The sequence below is a fragment of the Panulirus ornatus genome, chromosome 30, assembly GCF_036320965.1.
Source record: "Panulirus ornatus isolate Po-2019 chromosome 30, ASM3632096v1, whole genome shotgun sequence".
In the NCBI taxonomy this organism is placed as follows: Eukaryota; Metazoa; Arthropoda; class Malacostraca; order Decapoda; family Palinuridae; genus Panulirus; species Panulirus ornatus.
Window position 1 is genome coordinate 9,366,349 of NC_092253.1, and position 15,376 is coordinate 9,381,724.

The following is a 15,376-nucleotide window of genomic DNA, read 5'->3' on the forward strand; positions in this document are numbered from 1 at the left end:
TAACTGTATGATTCTTTGTGACTTTAGAATAAAGAAATGAAGGAAAATACTTTGTGATATGTGTTTGATGAAATATATATATTTTTTTCTTTCAAACTATTCGCCATTTCCCGCATTAGCGAGGTAGCGTTTAGAACAGAGGACTGGGCCTTTGAGGGAATATCCTCACCTGGCCCCCTTCTCTGTTCCCTCTTTTGGAAAATTGAAAAAAAAATGAGAGGGGAGGATTTCCAGCCCCCCGCTCCCAAGTTTGGTAAAGTGTGTGAAAGAAGAAAGTTAAGAGTAAATGTGAATAAGAGCAAGGTTATTAGGTACAGTAGGGTTGAGGGTCAAGTCAGTTGGGGGGTAAGTTTGAATGGAGAAAAACTGGAGGAAGTAAAGTGTTTTAGATATCTGGGAGTGGATCTGGCAGCGGATGGAACCATGGAAGCGGAAGTGAATCATAGGGTGGGGGAGGGGGCGAAAATCCTGGGAGCCTTGAAGAATGTGCGGAAGTTGAGAACATTATCTCCCGAAAGCAAAAATGGGTATGTTTGAAGGAATAGTGGTTCCAACAATGTTGTATGGTTGCGAGGCGTGGGCTATGGATAGAGATGTGCGCAGGAGGGTGGATGTGCTGGAAATGAGATGTTTGAGGACAATATGTGGTGTGAGGTGATTTGATCGAGTAAGTAATGTAAGGGTAAGAGAGATGTGTGGAAATTAAAAGAGCGTGGTTGAGAGAGCAGAAGAGGGTGTTTTAAAATGGTTTGGGCATATGGAGAGAATGAGTGAGGAAAGATTGACCAAGAGGGTATATGTGTCGGAGGTGGAGGGAACGAGAAGTGGGAGACCAAATTGGAGGTGGAAAGATGGAGTGAAAAAGATTTTGAGTGATCGGGGCCTGAACATGCAGGAGGGTGAAAGGAGGGCAAGGAATAGAGTGAATTGGATCGATGTGGTATACCGGGGTTGACGTGCTGTGAACAATGGAAGTAAGGGGAGTGGGGGAGGAATGGGATGTATTTAGGGAATCAGTGATGGATTGCGCAAAAGATGCTTGTGGCATGAGAAGAGTGGGAGGTGGGTTGATTAGAAAGGGTAGTGAGTGGTGGGATGAAGAAGTAAGATTATTAGTGAAAGAGAAGAGAGAGGCATTTGGACGATTTTTGCAGGGAAAAAATGCAATTTTTTTTTTTTTTTTTTTCCCAAAAGAAGGAACAGAGGGGGCCAGGTGAGGATATTCCAAAAAAGGCCCAGTCCTCTGTTCTTAGCGCTACCTCGCTAATGCGGGAAATGGCGAATAGTTTAAAAAAAAAAGAAAAAATATATATATATATATATTTTTTTTTTTTTTTTTTTTTTTTTTTTTTTTTTTTTGCCGCTGTCTCCCGCGTTTGCGAGGTAGCGCAAGGAAACAGACGAAAGAAATGGCCCAAGCCACCCCCATACACATGTATATACATACGTCCACACACGCAAATATACATACCTACACAGCTTTCCATGGTTTACCCCAGACGCTTCACATGCCCTGATTCAATCCACTGACAGCACGTCAACCCCGGTATACCACATCGCTCCAATTCACTCTATTCCTTGCCCTCCTTTCACCCTCCTGCATGTTCAGGCCCCGATCACACAAAATCTTTTTCACTCCATCTTTCCACCTCCAATTTGGTCTCCCTCTTCTCCTCGTTCCCTCCACCTCCGACACATATATCCTCTTGGTCAACCTTTCCTCACTCATTCTCTTCATGTGCCCAAACCATTTCATTACACCCTCTTCTGCTCTCTCAACCACGCTCTTTTTATTTCCACACATCTCTCTTACCCTTACGTTACTTACTCGATCAATCCACCTCACACCACACATTGTCCTCAAACATCTCATTTCCAGCACATCCATCCTCCTGCGCACCACTCTATCCATAGCCCACGCCTCGCAACCATACAACATTGTTGGAACCACTATTCCTTCAAACATACCCATTTTTGCTTTCCGAGATAATGTTCTCGACTTCCACACATTCTTCGAGGCTCCCAGAATTTTCGCCCCCTCCCCCACCCTATGGTCCACTTCCGCTTCCATGGTTCCATCCGCTGCCAGATCCACTCCCAGATATCTAAAACACTTTACTTCCTCCAGTTTTTCTCCATTCAAACTCACCTCCCAATTGACTTGACCCTCAACCCTACTGTACCTAATAACCTTGCTCTTATTCACATTTACTCTTAACTTTCTTCTTTCACACACTTTACCAAACTCAGTCACCAGCTTCTGCAGTTTCTCACATGAATCAGCCACCAGCGCTGTATCATCAGCGAACAACAACTGACTCACTTCCCAAGCTCTCTCATCCCCAACAGACTTCATACTTGCCCCTCTTTCCAAAACTCTTGCATTCACCTCCCTAACAACCCCATCCATAAACAAATTAAACAACCATGGAGACATCACACACCCCTGCCGCAAACCTACATTCACTGAGAACCAATCACTTTCCTCTCTTCCTACACGTACACATGCCTTACATCCTCGATAAAAACTTTTCACTGCTTCTAACAACTTGCCTCCCACACCATATATTCTTAATACCTTCCACAGAGCATCTCTATCAACTCTATCATATGCCTTCTCCAGATCCATAAATGCTACATGCAAATCCATTTGCTTTTCTAAGTATTTCTCACATACATTCTTCAAAGCAAACACCTGATCCACACATCCTCTACCACTTCTGAAACCACACTGCTCTTCCCCAATCTGATGCTCTGTACATGCCTTCACCCTCTCAGTCAATACCCTCCCATATAATTTACCAGGAATACTCAACAAACTTATACCTCTGTAATTTGAGCACTCACTTTTATCCCCTTTGCCTTTGTACAATGGCACTATGCACGCATTCCGCCAATCCTCAGGCACCTCACCATGAGTCATACATACATTAAATAACCTTACCAACCAGTCAACAATACAGTCACCCCCTTTTTTAATAAATTCCACTGCAATACCATCCAAACCTGCTGCCTTGCCGGCTTTCATCTTCCGCCATTTCCCGCGTTAGCGAGGTAGCGTTAAGAACAGAGAACTGGGCCTTTGAGGGAATATCCTCACCTGGCCCCCTCCTCTGTTCCTTCTTTTGGAAAATTAAAAAAAGAAAAAAAAAAATGAGAGGGGAGGATTTCCAGCCCCCCGCTCCCTCCCCTTTTAGTCGCCTTCTACGACACGCAGGGAATACGTGGGAAGTATTCTTTCTCCCCTATCCCCAGAGATATATATATATATATATATATATATATATATATATATTCAAATTTTTTTTTCTTATGTAATTCCTGTACCTGTATTAAGAGACATATCCAGCTTACAGCATTAATTGCCATACAGGAATCTGAAGTCTAATGAAAGGGACCAAGGTTAAAATAAATAGGTGCTATCTCTCATACTTTAATTACTGATATGGTGTAGCTCTCAGTTGGAGGCATAGGGTAAATTGTTGGAAATATTATTGAACACCTAAAATTTTAAAAGTAATGCATGATATTCTCAATAACCTGAGTTCTCAAAGCAGGTAATTCAAAACATGTAAAACACAAGCAAACTCATGTTTTGTTAATTCCTGTTAAAGTCATGACTTATAATGCAAAGGCTTTGCAAGCAACATGCACTTCTGTTATCTGCTTTTACAGTACAGGCCTAAGCAACAGGCTATTGACATAGCCAAGCAAGCAGTGGATTTAACCAAGGCATGTGAAGCATCTGGGGTAAACCATGGAAAGGTCTGTGGGATCTAGTTGTGGATAGAGAGCTGTGGTTTTAGTGCATTACACATGACAGCTAGAGAGTGGATGTTAGCGGATGTGGCCTTTCTTTGTCTATTACTAGCACTACCTCACTCATTTGGGAACTGGCAATCAAGTAGGGAAAAAGATGCAAGATTATAGTAATAGATAGAAGGAGTTATAGTTGATACCATTTTAGGAAGCAGAACTACCAGCACGTGTTAAGCCCAAGAGCTTTTGTCAGAACTCATCATCATTTGTGTCATGTAGTATTACAGAGTAATGAAGATAATTATTTTCATTGAGTGTGCATATCAGTTAGAGAGTAGATGTGTGGAAATTAAGATCATTGTCCATTTGTTCCTGACACTGCTTTACTAAGTAAAGAGAGAGTTAGGTGTAAAAATGTGAAGATAGACTATATATTTCCATGTGGTTATGGTAAAAGTAGATAATAAAATGAAATTTTCATAAGTTTCTGTGTTCAGAGTCTTTGTTAGAAATGTGGCAGTTTCTAGTTTAAGAATCACTTGGTAACATGATGACCGATATGGACTAAAACATGGCTGCTGTGGCAACTGTTAATTATTATTACAGTGCATACTGTGGTACTTAAGAAATGACAGTATATTATTGTCATTGTTTCTCCATGGTACCCAATTTTGTTGTAGACTTTCAGACTGGTGAACTCAGTATGTCCTGCAAACACATGTTGGACATTCATTTGTAATGTTAGGGAGATGGTAGAATGTTACTTTTTCTTTTATTCTTGCTCACTGTTTCTTGCATAGTACCAGGAACGGATGAAGATTGGTCTTTTTTTTGTTTTGTTTACATCCAATTCTTGTTGCCATGTGTTACAGTGTGCCAAAACCAGACCTCCCTTACCATGGCCAAACCCCAACAGACCCCTGTGGTATTCTCTGACCTTTTTATGTCCTGTGGTTCAGCCCAATGACAGCACATTACCCCCAGTGTACCATGCTGCTCTGGTTTGCTCTGTCCCATGCATGCTTCAAACTTCAAATACTCAGAATCACTTTTTCACTCCATCCTGCTGCCTTTTCAGCTCCCCTTCTTGTTCTCTCCATTTCAGACATATATAACCTCTTAGTCAGCCATCCCTCTTTCATTGTCTCCTTATGTCCAAATTATTGTAACACACCATCCATTTTCTCTTACTCATATCACTTTTCCTCTTGCTTCATAAATACAAGTGAAAATTTATATATTTCTTTTGTAAGAATGCTCAAGCATCTAAGAACCTATTCTTTGAGGTTACAAAAGATACTGAAATCAGATTGTAGATAAAGCCTTAAAGATGTTTATCCTATATCCATCTGTTTTGGAAGGCAACTGAAAGAGACAAAAGTTAGTTTAGGGGCCATGCCATTACTATAAAGCCTCCTTGCTAAAAATTCATTAGATGTGGGAATGGGCAGTGTGTCTACATCTTCCTATAGATCCCTGAGTATTTCTCCTCAATACATAAATATGGAAGGAGATAATGAAATAGAAATATTGAAAGATATGCAGTTACTTTTGATTTAATTTTCAACACAGTTTCAAACAATGCTCTCTTTAAGAAGTATAATTCTGTAAGAATTATAATTCATCTTCAGTTTTTTGCAGCATTTCAATGCTAGGAGATAGTAAGAAACTTTAAAGCAGTTATTCAGAGTAAGGACATGGTCTGCATTTGTTTCAGATGACTTATTTATATTTCCCTTGAACAGACACATTTGTAAAAAAAATCCTTCTACATGGTATCCTTTGAAAGTATAGTTCTGTCAAATGTAAGCTTCCACTTGTAGCCTCCATATCATACCCACTTGTAGCCTCCATATCATACTCATCAACACCTTAGTCATACCATTTAACATAGCATTCATTCTTACAGTTGGTTCAAAGGAGCAATGCTTGAAGAAGCAAGATACAGGACCATGTTTTTCCAACTTTATTCGCTACTCCTACAATGCAGAGAGTGGCCTGTGTGAGGAGTTTACATATGGTGGCTGTCAAGGAAATGATAATAATTTTGTCTCAGCTGAAGAGTGCATAGAAGTCTGTGAAGGAGTCACACCACATGTTGGTATGCCTTTTATCTTCTAAGATTCAAAATCAACATTAAGGTTTTAGTATATATTTTACTGTAATCTGTAGAGATAACTGCTCTTAGACAGTGAAGCACCCTGCATTTTGGGAAATGCAGTAAAGTTTGAGTAGGTTGGAAATAGGCCTTTGTTGATGAAGGGAAAAGATGGAGATGAGGCAGTTTTATGTAACTGCAAAATGTAGAGAGAAATGTATGATTGCAATGATGTGCTCTAAGATGTGGATGGAGGAATATCTGTGGTTGTAAACATTATTCATGTTTTAGATACAGATTTACTGGTCATTAATGCTTTACATTTTAAAGATAATGAAAAATGATTCTCTGTGTTCATTTTTACCCTAAATGTCTTCACAGTTTAATCCATTTCTTTAGCCATGTGTGTATGTGTGTCCATATTTTTAGAAAAATGTCAAAATTATGTGTTTTTATTAAAAAGAATAGGGATATTATGTAAACTTATTGTTTGATATTTTGGTGTGTGGCATGATGTGCTTGTAATTTTTTTTTCAGAATCTTCATGTGACAGATCTAAGTGCCCATGGCAAAGGTGGGGTCACTACTTAGCCAAGAACTGTCTGCCACAGTATGAAGGAGGCTCCTGCTGCCCTTCTAGCTTCATATGCTGTGAGTATATATTTCCTAATTGAAGTAGAGAAATGGGAGGAACAGTGATTATTAGAAATGTGAAAATGAAAATACTGAATTTATTTTCTGATATGATTTTGTACATTTATTTTTTTCATCAGCAAGTGCAGATGAAGCTCAACAAGATCCAGAAAAGTGTTATTACAAAGGCAGCATATATGAAATAGGTAGTAGTGTTCCAGTTGAAGATCCTTGCTCAGCTGGATGCTTTTGCTCACCGTCACGAATTACAGGAAACCCGTAAGTACACATGATAAACTTATTATACTTATGATAGAGAACCTGTGCTTAGTCATGAGATAGACACAAGCATTGTGATATGGATGCAGACATTTATGAATGTGCACATACTCTCCCAAGAAAAGAATTGATTTTATAGAAGAGAAATGATGTAATTGGTGACTTGGGGTCAAAGGTGTGGTCATTCCCACTGCTTGATATTCACAAACACCTGTACCACATATAGGGATAATGATCATCTTGAAGTAGAAGCTTTTGTGTGCAGGAATTTTTATTACAGGTACAGACCAATTGAAAGAGGTCAGAGAGAAAAATCTAATTAAACAGTCAAGTGTTTATTGTATAGATTGTATTTCTTGGTCTATCTAAGGTCATAGTAGTATGCAAGTATGATAGTACTTTTTTTAAACTTACTGGAGAGCTCTTCTAACCCATGTAAGTTTCATATGAATGTTTTGTTTATTTATTTATTCGTTATACTTAATCGCTGTTTTCCGTGTCAGTGAGATAGTGCCAGGAAACAAAGAATGGCCCATCCACTCACACACACACACACACATATATTTTTTTTTTGCTTTGTCGCTGTCTCCCGCGTTTGCGAGGTAGCGCAAGGAAACAGACGAAAGAAATGGCCCAACCCACCCCCATACACATGTATATACATACGTCCACACACGCAAATATACATACCTACACAGCTTTCCATGGTTTACCCCAGATGCTGCACATGCCCTGATTCAATCCACTGACAGCACGTCAACCCCGGTATACCACATCGATCCAATTCACTCTATTCCTTGCCCTCCTTTCACCCTCCTGCATGTTCAGGCCCCGATCACACAAAATCTTTTTCACTCCATCTTTCCACCTCCAATTTGGTCTCCCTCTTCTCCTCGTTCCCTCCACCTCCAACACATATATCCTCTTTGTCAATCTTTCCTCACTCATTCTCTGCATATGACCAAACCATTTCATTACACCCTCTTCTGCTTTCTCAACCACACTCTTTTTATTACCACACATCTCTCTTACCCTTTCATTACTTACTTGATCAAACCACCTCACACCACATATTGTCCTCAAACATCTCATTTCCAACACATCCACCCTCCTCTCCACAACCCTATATATAGCTCAAGCCTCACAACCATATAACATTGTTGGAACCACTATTCCTTCAGACATACCCATTTTTGCTTTCCGAGATAATGTTCTCGCCTTCCAAACATTTTTCAATGCTCCCAGAGCTTTCGCCCCCTCTCCTACCCTGTATCTCACTTTCGCTACCATGGTTCCATCCGCTGCCAAATCCACCATTCAAACTTACCTCCCAATTGACTTGTCCCTCAACCCTACTGTACTTAATACCTTGCTCTTATTCACATTTACTATCAGCTTTCTTCTTTCACACACTTTACCAAACTCAGTCACCAGCTTCTGCAGTTTCTTACCCGAATCAGCCACCAGCGCTGTATCATCAGCGAACGACAACTGACTCACTTCCCAAGCCCTCTCATCCACAACAGACTGCATACTTGCCCCTCTCTCCAAAAGCCTTGCATTCACCTCCCTAACAACTCCATCCATAAACAAATTAAACAATCATGGAGACATCACGCACCCCTGCCACAAACCGACATTCACTGAGCACCAATCACTTTCCTCTCTTACTACTCATACATATGCCTTATATCTTCAATAAAAACTTTTCACTGCTTCTAGCAACTTGCCTCCCACACCATATACTCTTAATACCTTCCACAGAGCATCTCTATCAACTCTATCATATGCCTTCTCCAGATCCATAAATGCTACATAGAAATCCATTTGTTTTTCTAAGTATTTCTCACATACATCCTTTAGAGCAAACACCTGTACATCCCAATTAACTTGTCCCTCAACCATACTGAACTTAATGACCTTTGCTCTTATTCACATTTACTCTCAACTTTATCCTCTCACCCACTTTTCCAAACTCAGTCACCAACCTCTGCAGTGTCTCACCCAAATCAGCCACTAGAGCTGTATCATCGGCAAACAACAACTGACTCCCTTTCCAGGCCCTTTCATCCCTAACAGACTGTGCATTCACCCTTCTCTCCAAAACTTGCATTTACCTCCCTAACCACCTCATCCATAAACATATTCAACAACCATAGAGACATCACACACCCGTGCCGCAAACCATCATTCACTGGGACCAATCACTCTCCTCTCTTCCTACTCATACACATGCCTTACATCCCTGATGAAAGCTTTTCACTGCTTCTAGCAACTTAACTCCCACAAGATATATTCTTAAAACCTCCCTCAAAGCATCTCTGTCAACCTTGTCATGTGCCTTCTTCAGATCCGTAAATGCTACATAGAAATCCATCTGTTTTTCTAAGTATTTCTCACATACATTTTTCAAAGCAAACACCTGATCCACACATCCTCTACCACTTCTGAAACCACACTGCTCTTCCCCAATCTGATGCTCTGTTACATGCCTTTACCCCTCTCATTCAATACCCTCCCATATAATTTTCCCAGGAATACTCAGCAAACTTATGCCTCTGTAGGTTGAACACTCACCTTTATCCCCTTTGCCTTTGTACAGTGGCACTATGCATGCATTCTGCCAATTTCAGGCTCTTCACCATGATCCATAAATACATACTGTTTAATGTTGATGTTTTGTTTAATGTGCTTTTGCTAATTTTGAATGAGGCACATAGTATAAGTCACATCTAAGGTATTGTCTTTAAAGGTTTAGGTAGTTCTGTTACCCCTACAGTTTTTCTAGATTTAGAATCTTACAAAAATCTGTTTTATTCGTCTACACCATTATACTTGACTCTGCTTGCTCAAGGTTACACCACAAATGAAGTCACCAGGGTGTTTCAGTTGCCACGAGACCATGTAAATACTTATTGTATAGAAGTAGGTGGATATATATGCATAGATTTTAGTTATCATTTACTGTAATGCAAAAGAAATAGTTTCAGATGTGTTCCATGTCAATGTATAAAATTGCGACTTTGAATGAACACATTGTCCATTGAAATTTGAAATCTGGCCACTGCAGTCTTGTGAATGAAAAAGTAGGTTGTTTTTCAGTTGGTCCACATCTTAAGGTCTTTTGCAGTACACCTTATTCCTGAGGTAACACCACAGGTAGAAATCTGAAGCAACACTTTCTTAATCTGATTTTTTGATGAAATGATATTTCATGTCTAACATTCATCAGAGCTGGCAGCTCCAGAGTGGATTAGTGGGAAAACATAATCCATTGCACTTGAGAAATGAGAGTGACCACACTCATGGTTTCATTGATCATGATTAGATTAGTTCAGTATTGTGGGGCCATACACCAAAATTTAAATATCTGAAGGAAATAATTTTCTAAAGTAAATTTGCCTAAATTGATAAATGACGTGAAAATCCTTTACTCTGAAATTAACTTTCTTTTTTTATATTTACGTCTGTTTCCTTTTCTTTCGTCTGTTTCCTTGCGCTACCTCGCAAACGCGGGAGACAGCGACAAAGTATAATAAAAAGAATAAAAAAAAATACGTGGTTAAGAGTAAAATGGAATACCATGTATTGTATATGTACACAAAAACATAAAAACATCTTTTTTAATTGTGGCAACATTTACGTAATACCATCCTTTTTCATATGTTTAAAGTTTAAGCAAGTAATCAAAATCAACATTCTCCACAATGATGTTGATATTATTGTAAACATTGCAGATGATTTTCTTTGTCATAGCTCATATTCTTATTAGTGTACCTAAAATCCATCCTAAGGATGTAATTAGTAATGTTTGGTCCAAGGGTTATATGCAAGGTACTGTATGAAGAATGATAAAAGTCATATGATCCATTCATAGAGACAGTTTAGCTCAGCTGTTAGTTTGTCCAAAACATAGATTTTCTTGTTTTTATTGCTTGTATTATATTGATTTCTTTACCTTACAGAGCTGAAATAGTATGTGCCAATGTAGAATGCCCAAGTCTGTTTAGGCCTCTTGGGCCTGGCTGCCGACCCCTGTATAGACCTGGCGAGTGTTGTTCTTATGACACACATTGCGGTTAGTGTTATACTTTTTGTACCCATTACTTTGCAGTAAAGTAACTCTTGTGAATGAAACTGTGGTGAGCCATCCAAGTAATAGTAAAGGATTGACTTTCAGATTACTTTGTTCATTGTGCTTTGCCCCGTGTATTGAAGCTACAAACAACATATATGTTGTACTACATGCATCAGAATTTTTATGCTGTAACGCATATGCCTGTATCTGCCAGAAACAGTGTGTTTAGAGATGTAGACTCTTCCAGATGTCAAGACCTTCACACATCTCTTCACAGTACAGAAGTTCATTATGATACCTCTTGCTGTTCCTCTTTATCTGTTCATGCTTGCATCATTTAGATATAGTTATAGGTATTCTCTTCTTTTATATATGATACCTCAGTTGCGCTATGATTTTGTGCTGTAAACCATTACTGTCCATATTCAACAGTGTTCATTTGTCTGCTGTGAAGAACTGCCATTCCTAGTGAACAGAATGGGAAAATGAATTACAGCTTAAGCACAACTGGTAACTTTACTAACTTTCATAATGATTTCCATGATGTCTTACCAATATGCATGTTAAAATGAAATTCAAAGAAAAGCGGTTCACATGCGAAGTTCTTTCATTGGTTCTCAATCCATGCGGAATTTGAAATAATCAGAGTATATGTGGAATACTTGTTTGGCTAAAGTTACCAAGTAGTGCTTGTACTTAACTGCTATAGAAAATATAGATTTTGAGCAAAGACCATTGCATTAGGTTGTCTGAATATTGATGTAGCGAAAGAATTCCTATGCTTACTTATATTAGCGCCAAGATAGGGGAAGGTATTACTTTTCTCCAATTCCCAAGTTAACTTTTTTGTTATGCTGGGAATCAAATTATTCAGATATAAAGAAATATCATCAGTAGACTTAGAGAGTAAAAATTTGTCATCTGTATATTGTCTGTAAAACAAAGCTTTGGAAATGATTGACAATTTTCCAACCTCCTGACTTTAGGGTGAGATGAAAAAGTTCTCCAAAAGATGCAAAGATACACAACCAGAGGCCTAAAGTTAGAGTATACCTGGCCCGACATATGGGCTAAAATTAGACTGAACATGGCTTGGGACAGTACTTTAACTACACATTTGAACATCAGGTTATCTTGAAATGAGACCCTTTACAATTTACAGAATTGCAGCATTGTGACCAGCCCAGAATTAAGGATAGTATAGGAACTTACCATCATTCTCTCAGCTGTGGGATGATGATAGATAGGTTGTCAGTATTTTTTTTTTTCCACCTTTCTTGATCACTGGACATGAAGTTATTTTAAGTTGTCACTTCAGGCTGGTGATCATAAGGGCTGATGCATGATGAGTTATTTGCCCAGGTGTATTGTCCTTAGTATTCATATTTATTTATTTATTTTGCTGTTTAGGCTAATTGATATGTTCAGACAGCCTGTGTTGAGAGTATGCAGGGCTATTAGTTAACAACCAGGAGCCATGCTCACAAGGAAAAAAATTACCCAAAGTTGTGTAATTTCTTATTTATCTCCATATCATTCAGATAATGGTCAAATAGGCAGGATTTACAAATTTTTCAGTGTCTTACTGGGTTTATGTAAAGGTTTTATGGAAAGGAAATGATGTCTGTAAAGTGAATGCTTTGCAATAAAAACTATAGAAAAAGTGGTATGGAATGACCTTACATACCATCCACAGATGATCCTGAAAATCCACCAGAGCTGGAGTCACACATTGTCTCCTGTATTTGGAACAACAAAACATACCTTGAAGGTGATCAAATGTTCTTTGATGATTACCCCTGCCAGAAGTGCATCTGCGGCCCAAGCTTTGTTGATCCCAATGGACCTGGATGTTCCAAGGTGTCTTGTGGATTAGACTTCAGGTTCGTGACACATTTTTTTTGTTTATATGGCTTCTGAAGATATTCAGAGATAATCATAAAAATACCATATTCAGTACATATATGGATATGGATACAGTAGTCATAGATAGTACATGATGAAAAAATTATAAGTAGCTTAGCCCTGCATCATTAATGTTTTTATAAGTGAAATGAAAAAAATATTTCTCATACATTGAATGTGGAAGTGATAATGATAATTTGATCAGGTATTAAAGCTGTTCATTATGTAGCCTAAGCTGAAGTGCTTGAGGTTGGGCAATATGAATTTTGAATTACAAATTATACTTGACAAGGTGTGCTGGAGAATGGTGATTGAGAAGGTGAAGGCATATTGAGAACATATGACTTGGGAGAAGTATTTTGGATTCAGAAGAGATAGTGGGTGTGTAGCTCAGATGTTTGCTTTGAAGTATATATATGGGAAACACTTGGAAAAAGAGAGTGAATTGTGTGTGTGGCATTTATATATCTAGAGAAAGCATAGGCAGTCACCAACCTCGGTATATTACCAGTGCTACCTGCCTGGGTATTGGGAGGATTAGTGACGGTTGCATAGTGAGCCAGCATTTTACTGTTTGTCAGCATGCACTCCTCTGACCTAGGTAGTTGACTTTTCTTTCTGTCTCACCCATATGTGGACTGTTGGCTTTTTATCCACATACACTCTCTTCTGTTCACATAATAACACTTGACAACACTTAACTCACTCAACTCATTCTTCATGGCTCTAATTTTTCTGTGGTGAGCACAATGCAGTTCACCTGGCTTTTGGCAAAATGGTAAAAGCAATAGATAGAAGTGGGTAGGAGCATTTGGCAGGAACATTAGGTAAAGAGGTAGGTAGTAGGTAGGAACATAAGGTGAGAGCAGTAGGTAGAAGTAGGTTGGAACATTAGGCAGGAACATTAGGTAGAAGTGGTCAGTAGGAACATTAGGTAGGAGCCTCTGGAAGCACCATTATGATTGCCCTCTGCCGGTGGCATGCTAAGGGTAAGGCACTAAAGGCTAAGAAGAGGCAATGAAATTTGCTAGTTATGGAGACTTTCGCCATGGCCACCCCCTTAAGGGAGTTCCCAGAGATAACAGGTGCTCATAGATATAGATAGATAGAATTATAGATCGAAAGCATGTAGTTGAGGTTGACTGAGAGGCCTTTTAGAAGGTGCTTTGAATACATAGGGTAGATGGAAAGTTACTAAATGCTGTGAGGGATTTTCTTGGTAGATTCATGTATGTAAGTGTAAGTATATACAGGTATAATGCTCTGTATGTCTGGAAGTGGATGTGGCCTCAGGTATATCCATGGATTTGAAGTGAATCATAGGATGGGAGAGAGGGCTGAGAGAAAGAGTTCTGGTTCCATTATGGAGTATGTCTAGAAGGTGGGGTCAGTGCTTATTTGAACTAAGATGGGTATGTTTGAAGATACAGTAGTCCAAAGATTGTTGTATAGATGTGAATCTTGGGACCTCTGTGAAAAAGAATGGGAAAGGCTGGACATGATGGATATGAAATGCCTAAAGACAGTGTGATGTAAGGGTGATTGATCATGTAGAGAATTACATATTTGATAAGATAATGTTGTATAGCAATTGCTCCATGTGTCCTATGATTTTTATAGGGTATGGCCACTGCCATCAGTTGAAATCCCAGTTGACTTTTGATTCCCCAAGTTACCCATAAATGTTATGTGATTTTAATTCTGTAGCACCATTAGATCACCTTTGACAACTTGGAGGGATGACATTTACATATGCATATTATCATACATAACTCCCTGTTCTTTCACCAGGAATGTAATTTGTGTATCCCATCACTCATGAGTTCACATCTCACCACATGTATAAATATTTTAACAAAATAGTAGTATGGTATAGATGTTAGTGAAAGCCAGTTCTAATAAGAAAGCAGTGATAGTTTTGATGAATGATGAAAACTCACTTTCTCTTCTCAAAAAAAATTTTTATTCTGTGCCATTAGAGTATTGCAGAGGCTTTTGCTGCATATTAAAGATAAGCTACTCTGATCTTAATGAATTATCGTGAAAAATGAAAAGGTTGTCGGTAGTAGTTGGTAGGCAGTCACCAACCAGGGAGGTATATTACTTGTACTACTTGGCTGGGTAATGGGAGGGTTAGTTATGGCTGTATAGTGTGCCAGCACTTCAGTGGTTGTCAAGTTGCACTCCTTTGACCCAAGTAGCTGTCTTTTCTTTCTGCCTCACCCACATGTAGACTGCTGGCATTCTGTTTACAAATCTCTCCTTATCATACGTAACATTTAACAACACATAACTCACGCAACTCATTCTTCACAACTCTACATTTTCCTGTGGTGAATGCTTTGCTCTAGCCCCGCCTTTTGGCAAAATGATAGGAGCAACAGACAGAAATAGTAAGTAAGAATGTTAGACAGGAGCTTTAGGTAGAAACATTAGGTAGAAGTTGTAGGTAGGAGCATTAGCTGGGAGCATTAGGTAGAAGTAGTATGTTGTAACTTTAGGTAGGAAAATTAGGTAGATACAGCTGGTAGAAGTAGTTGGTAGAAACATTAGGCAGGAGCCTCTGAAAACACTGCTCTAGAGCTGCCTAGCCAGTAACCTGTAAAGGATGAGGTACTAAAGGC

The 15,376-nt window shown here is 39.0% G+C and overlaps 1 protein-coding gene across 4 annotated transcripts in view; it reads left to right on the forward strand.

Annotated features, from left to right (window-relative positions):
- The window catches only part of LOC139758397 (uncharacterized), a 135,936-nt gene that overhangs the window by 81,365 nt on the left and 39,195 nt on the right, over positions 1 to 15,376 (forward strand). For all 4 annotated transcript variants that reach the window (XM_071679751.1, XM_071679752.1, XM_071679753.1 and 1 more), the window contains exons 19-23: positions 5,669 to 5,860; positions 6,395 to 6,508; positions 6,631 to 6,769; positions 10,735 to 10,847; positions 12,544 to 12,730. In XM_071679751.1, coding sequence (XP_071535852.1) covers positions 5,669 to 5,860; positions 6,395 to 6,508; positions 6,631 to 6,769; positions 10,735 to 10,847; positions 12,544 to 12,730 — 745 coding nt within the window. The remainder of the gene's footprint in view (positions 1 to 5,668; positions 5,861 to 6,394; positions 6,509 to 6,630; positions 6,770 to 10,734; positions 10,848 to 12,543; positions 12,731 to 15,376) is intronic.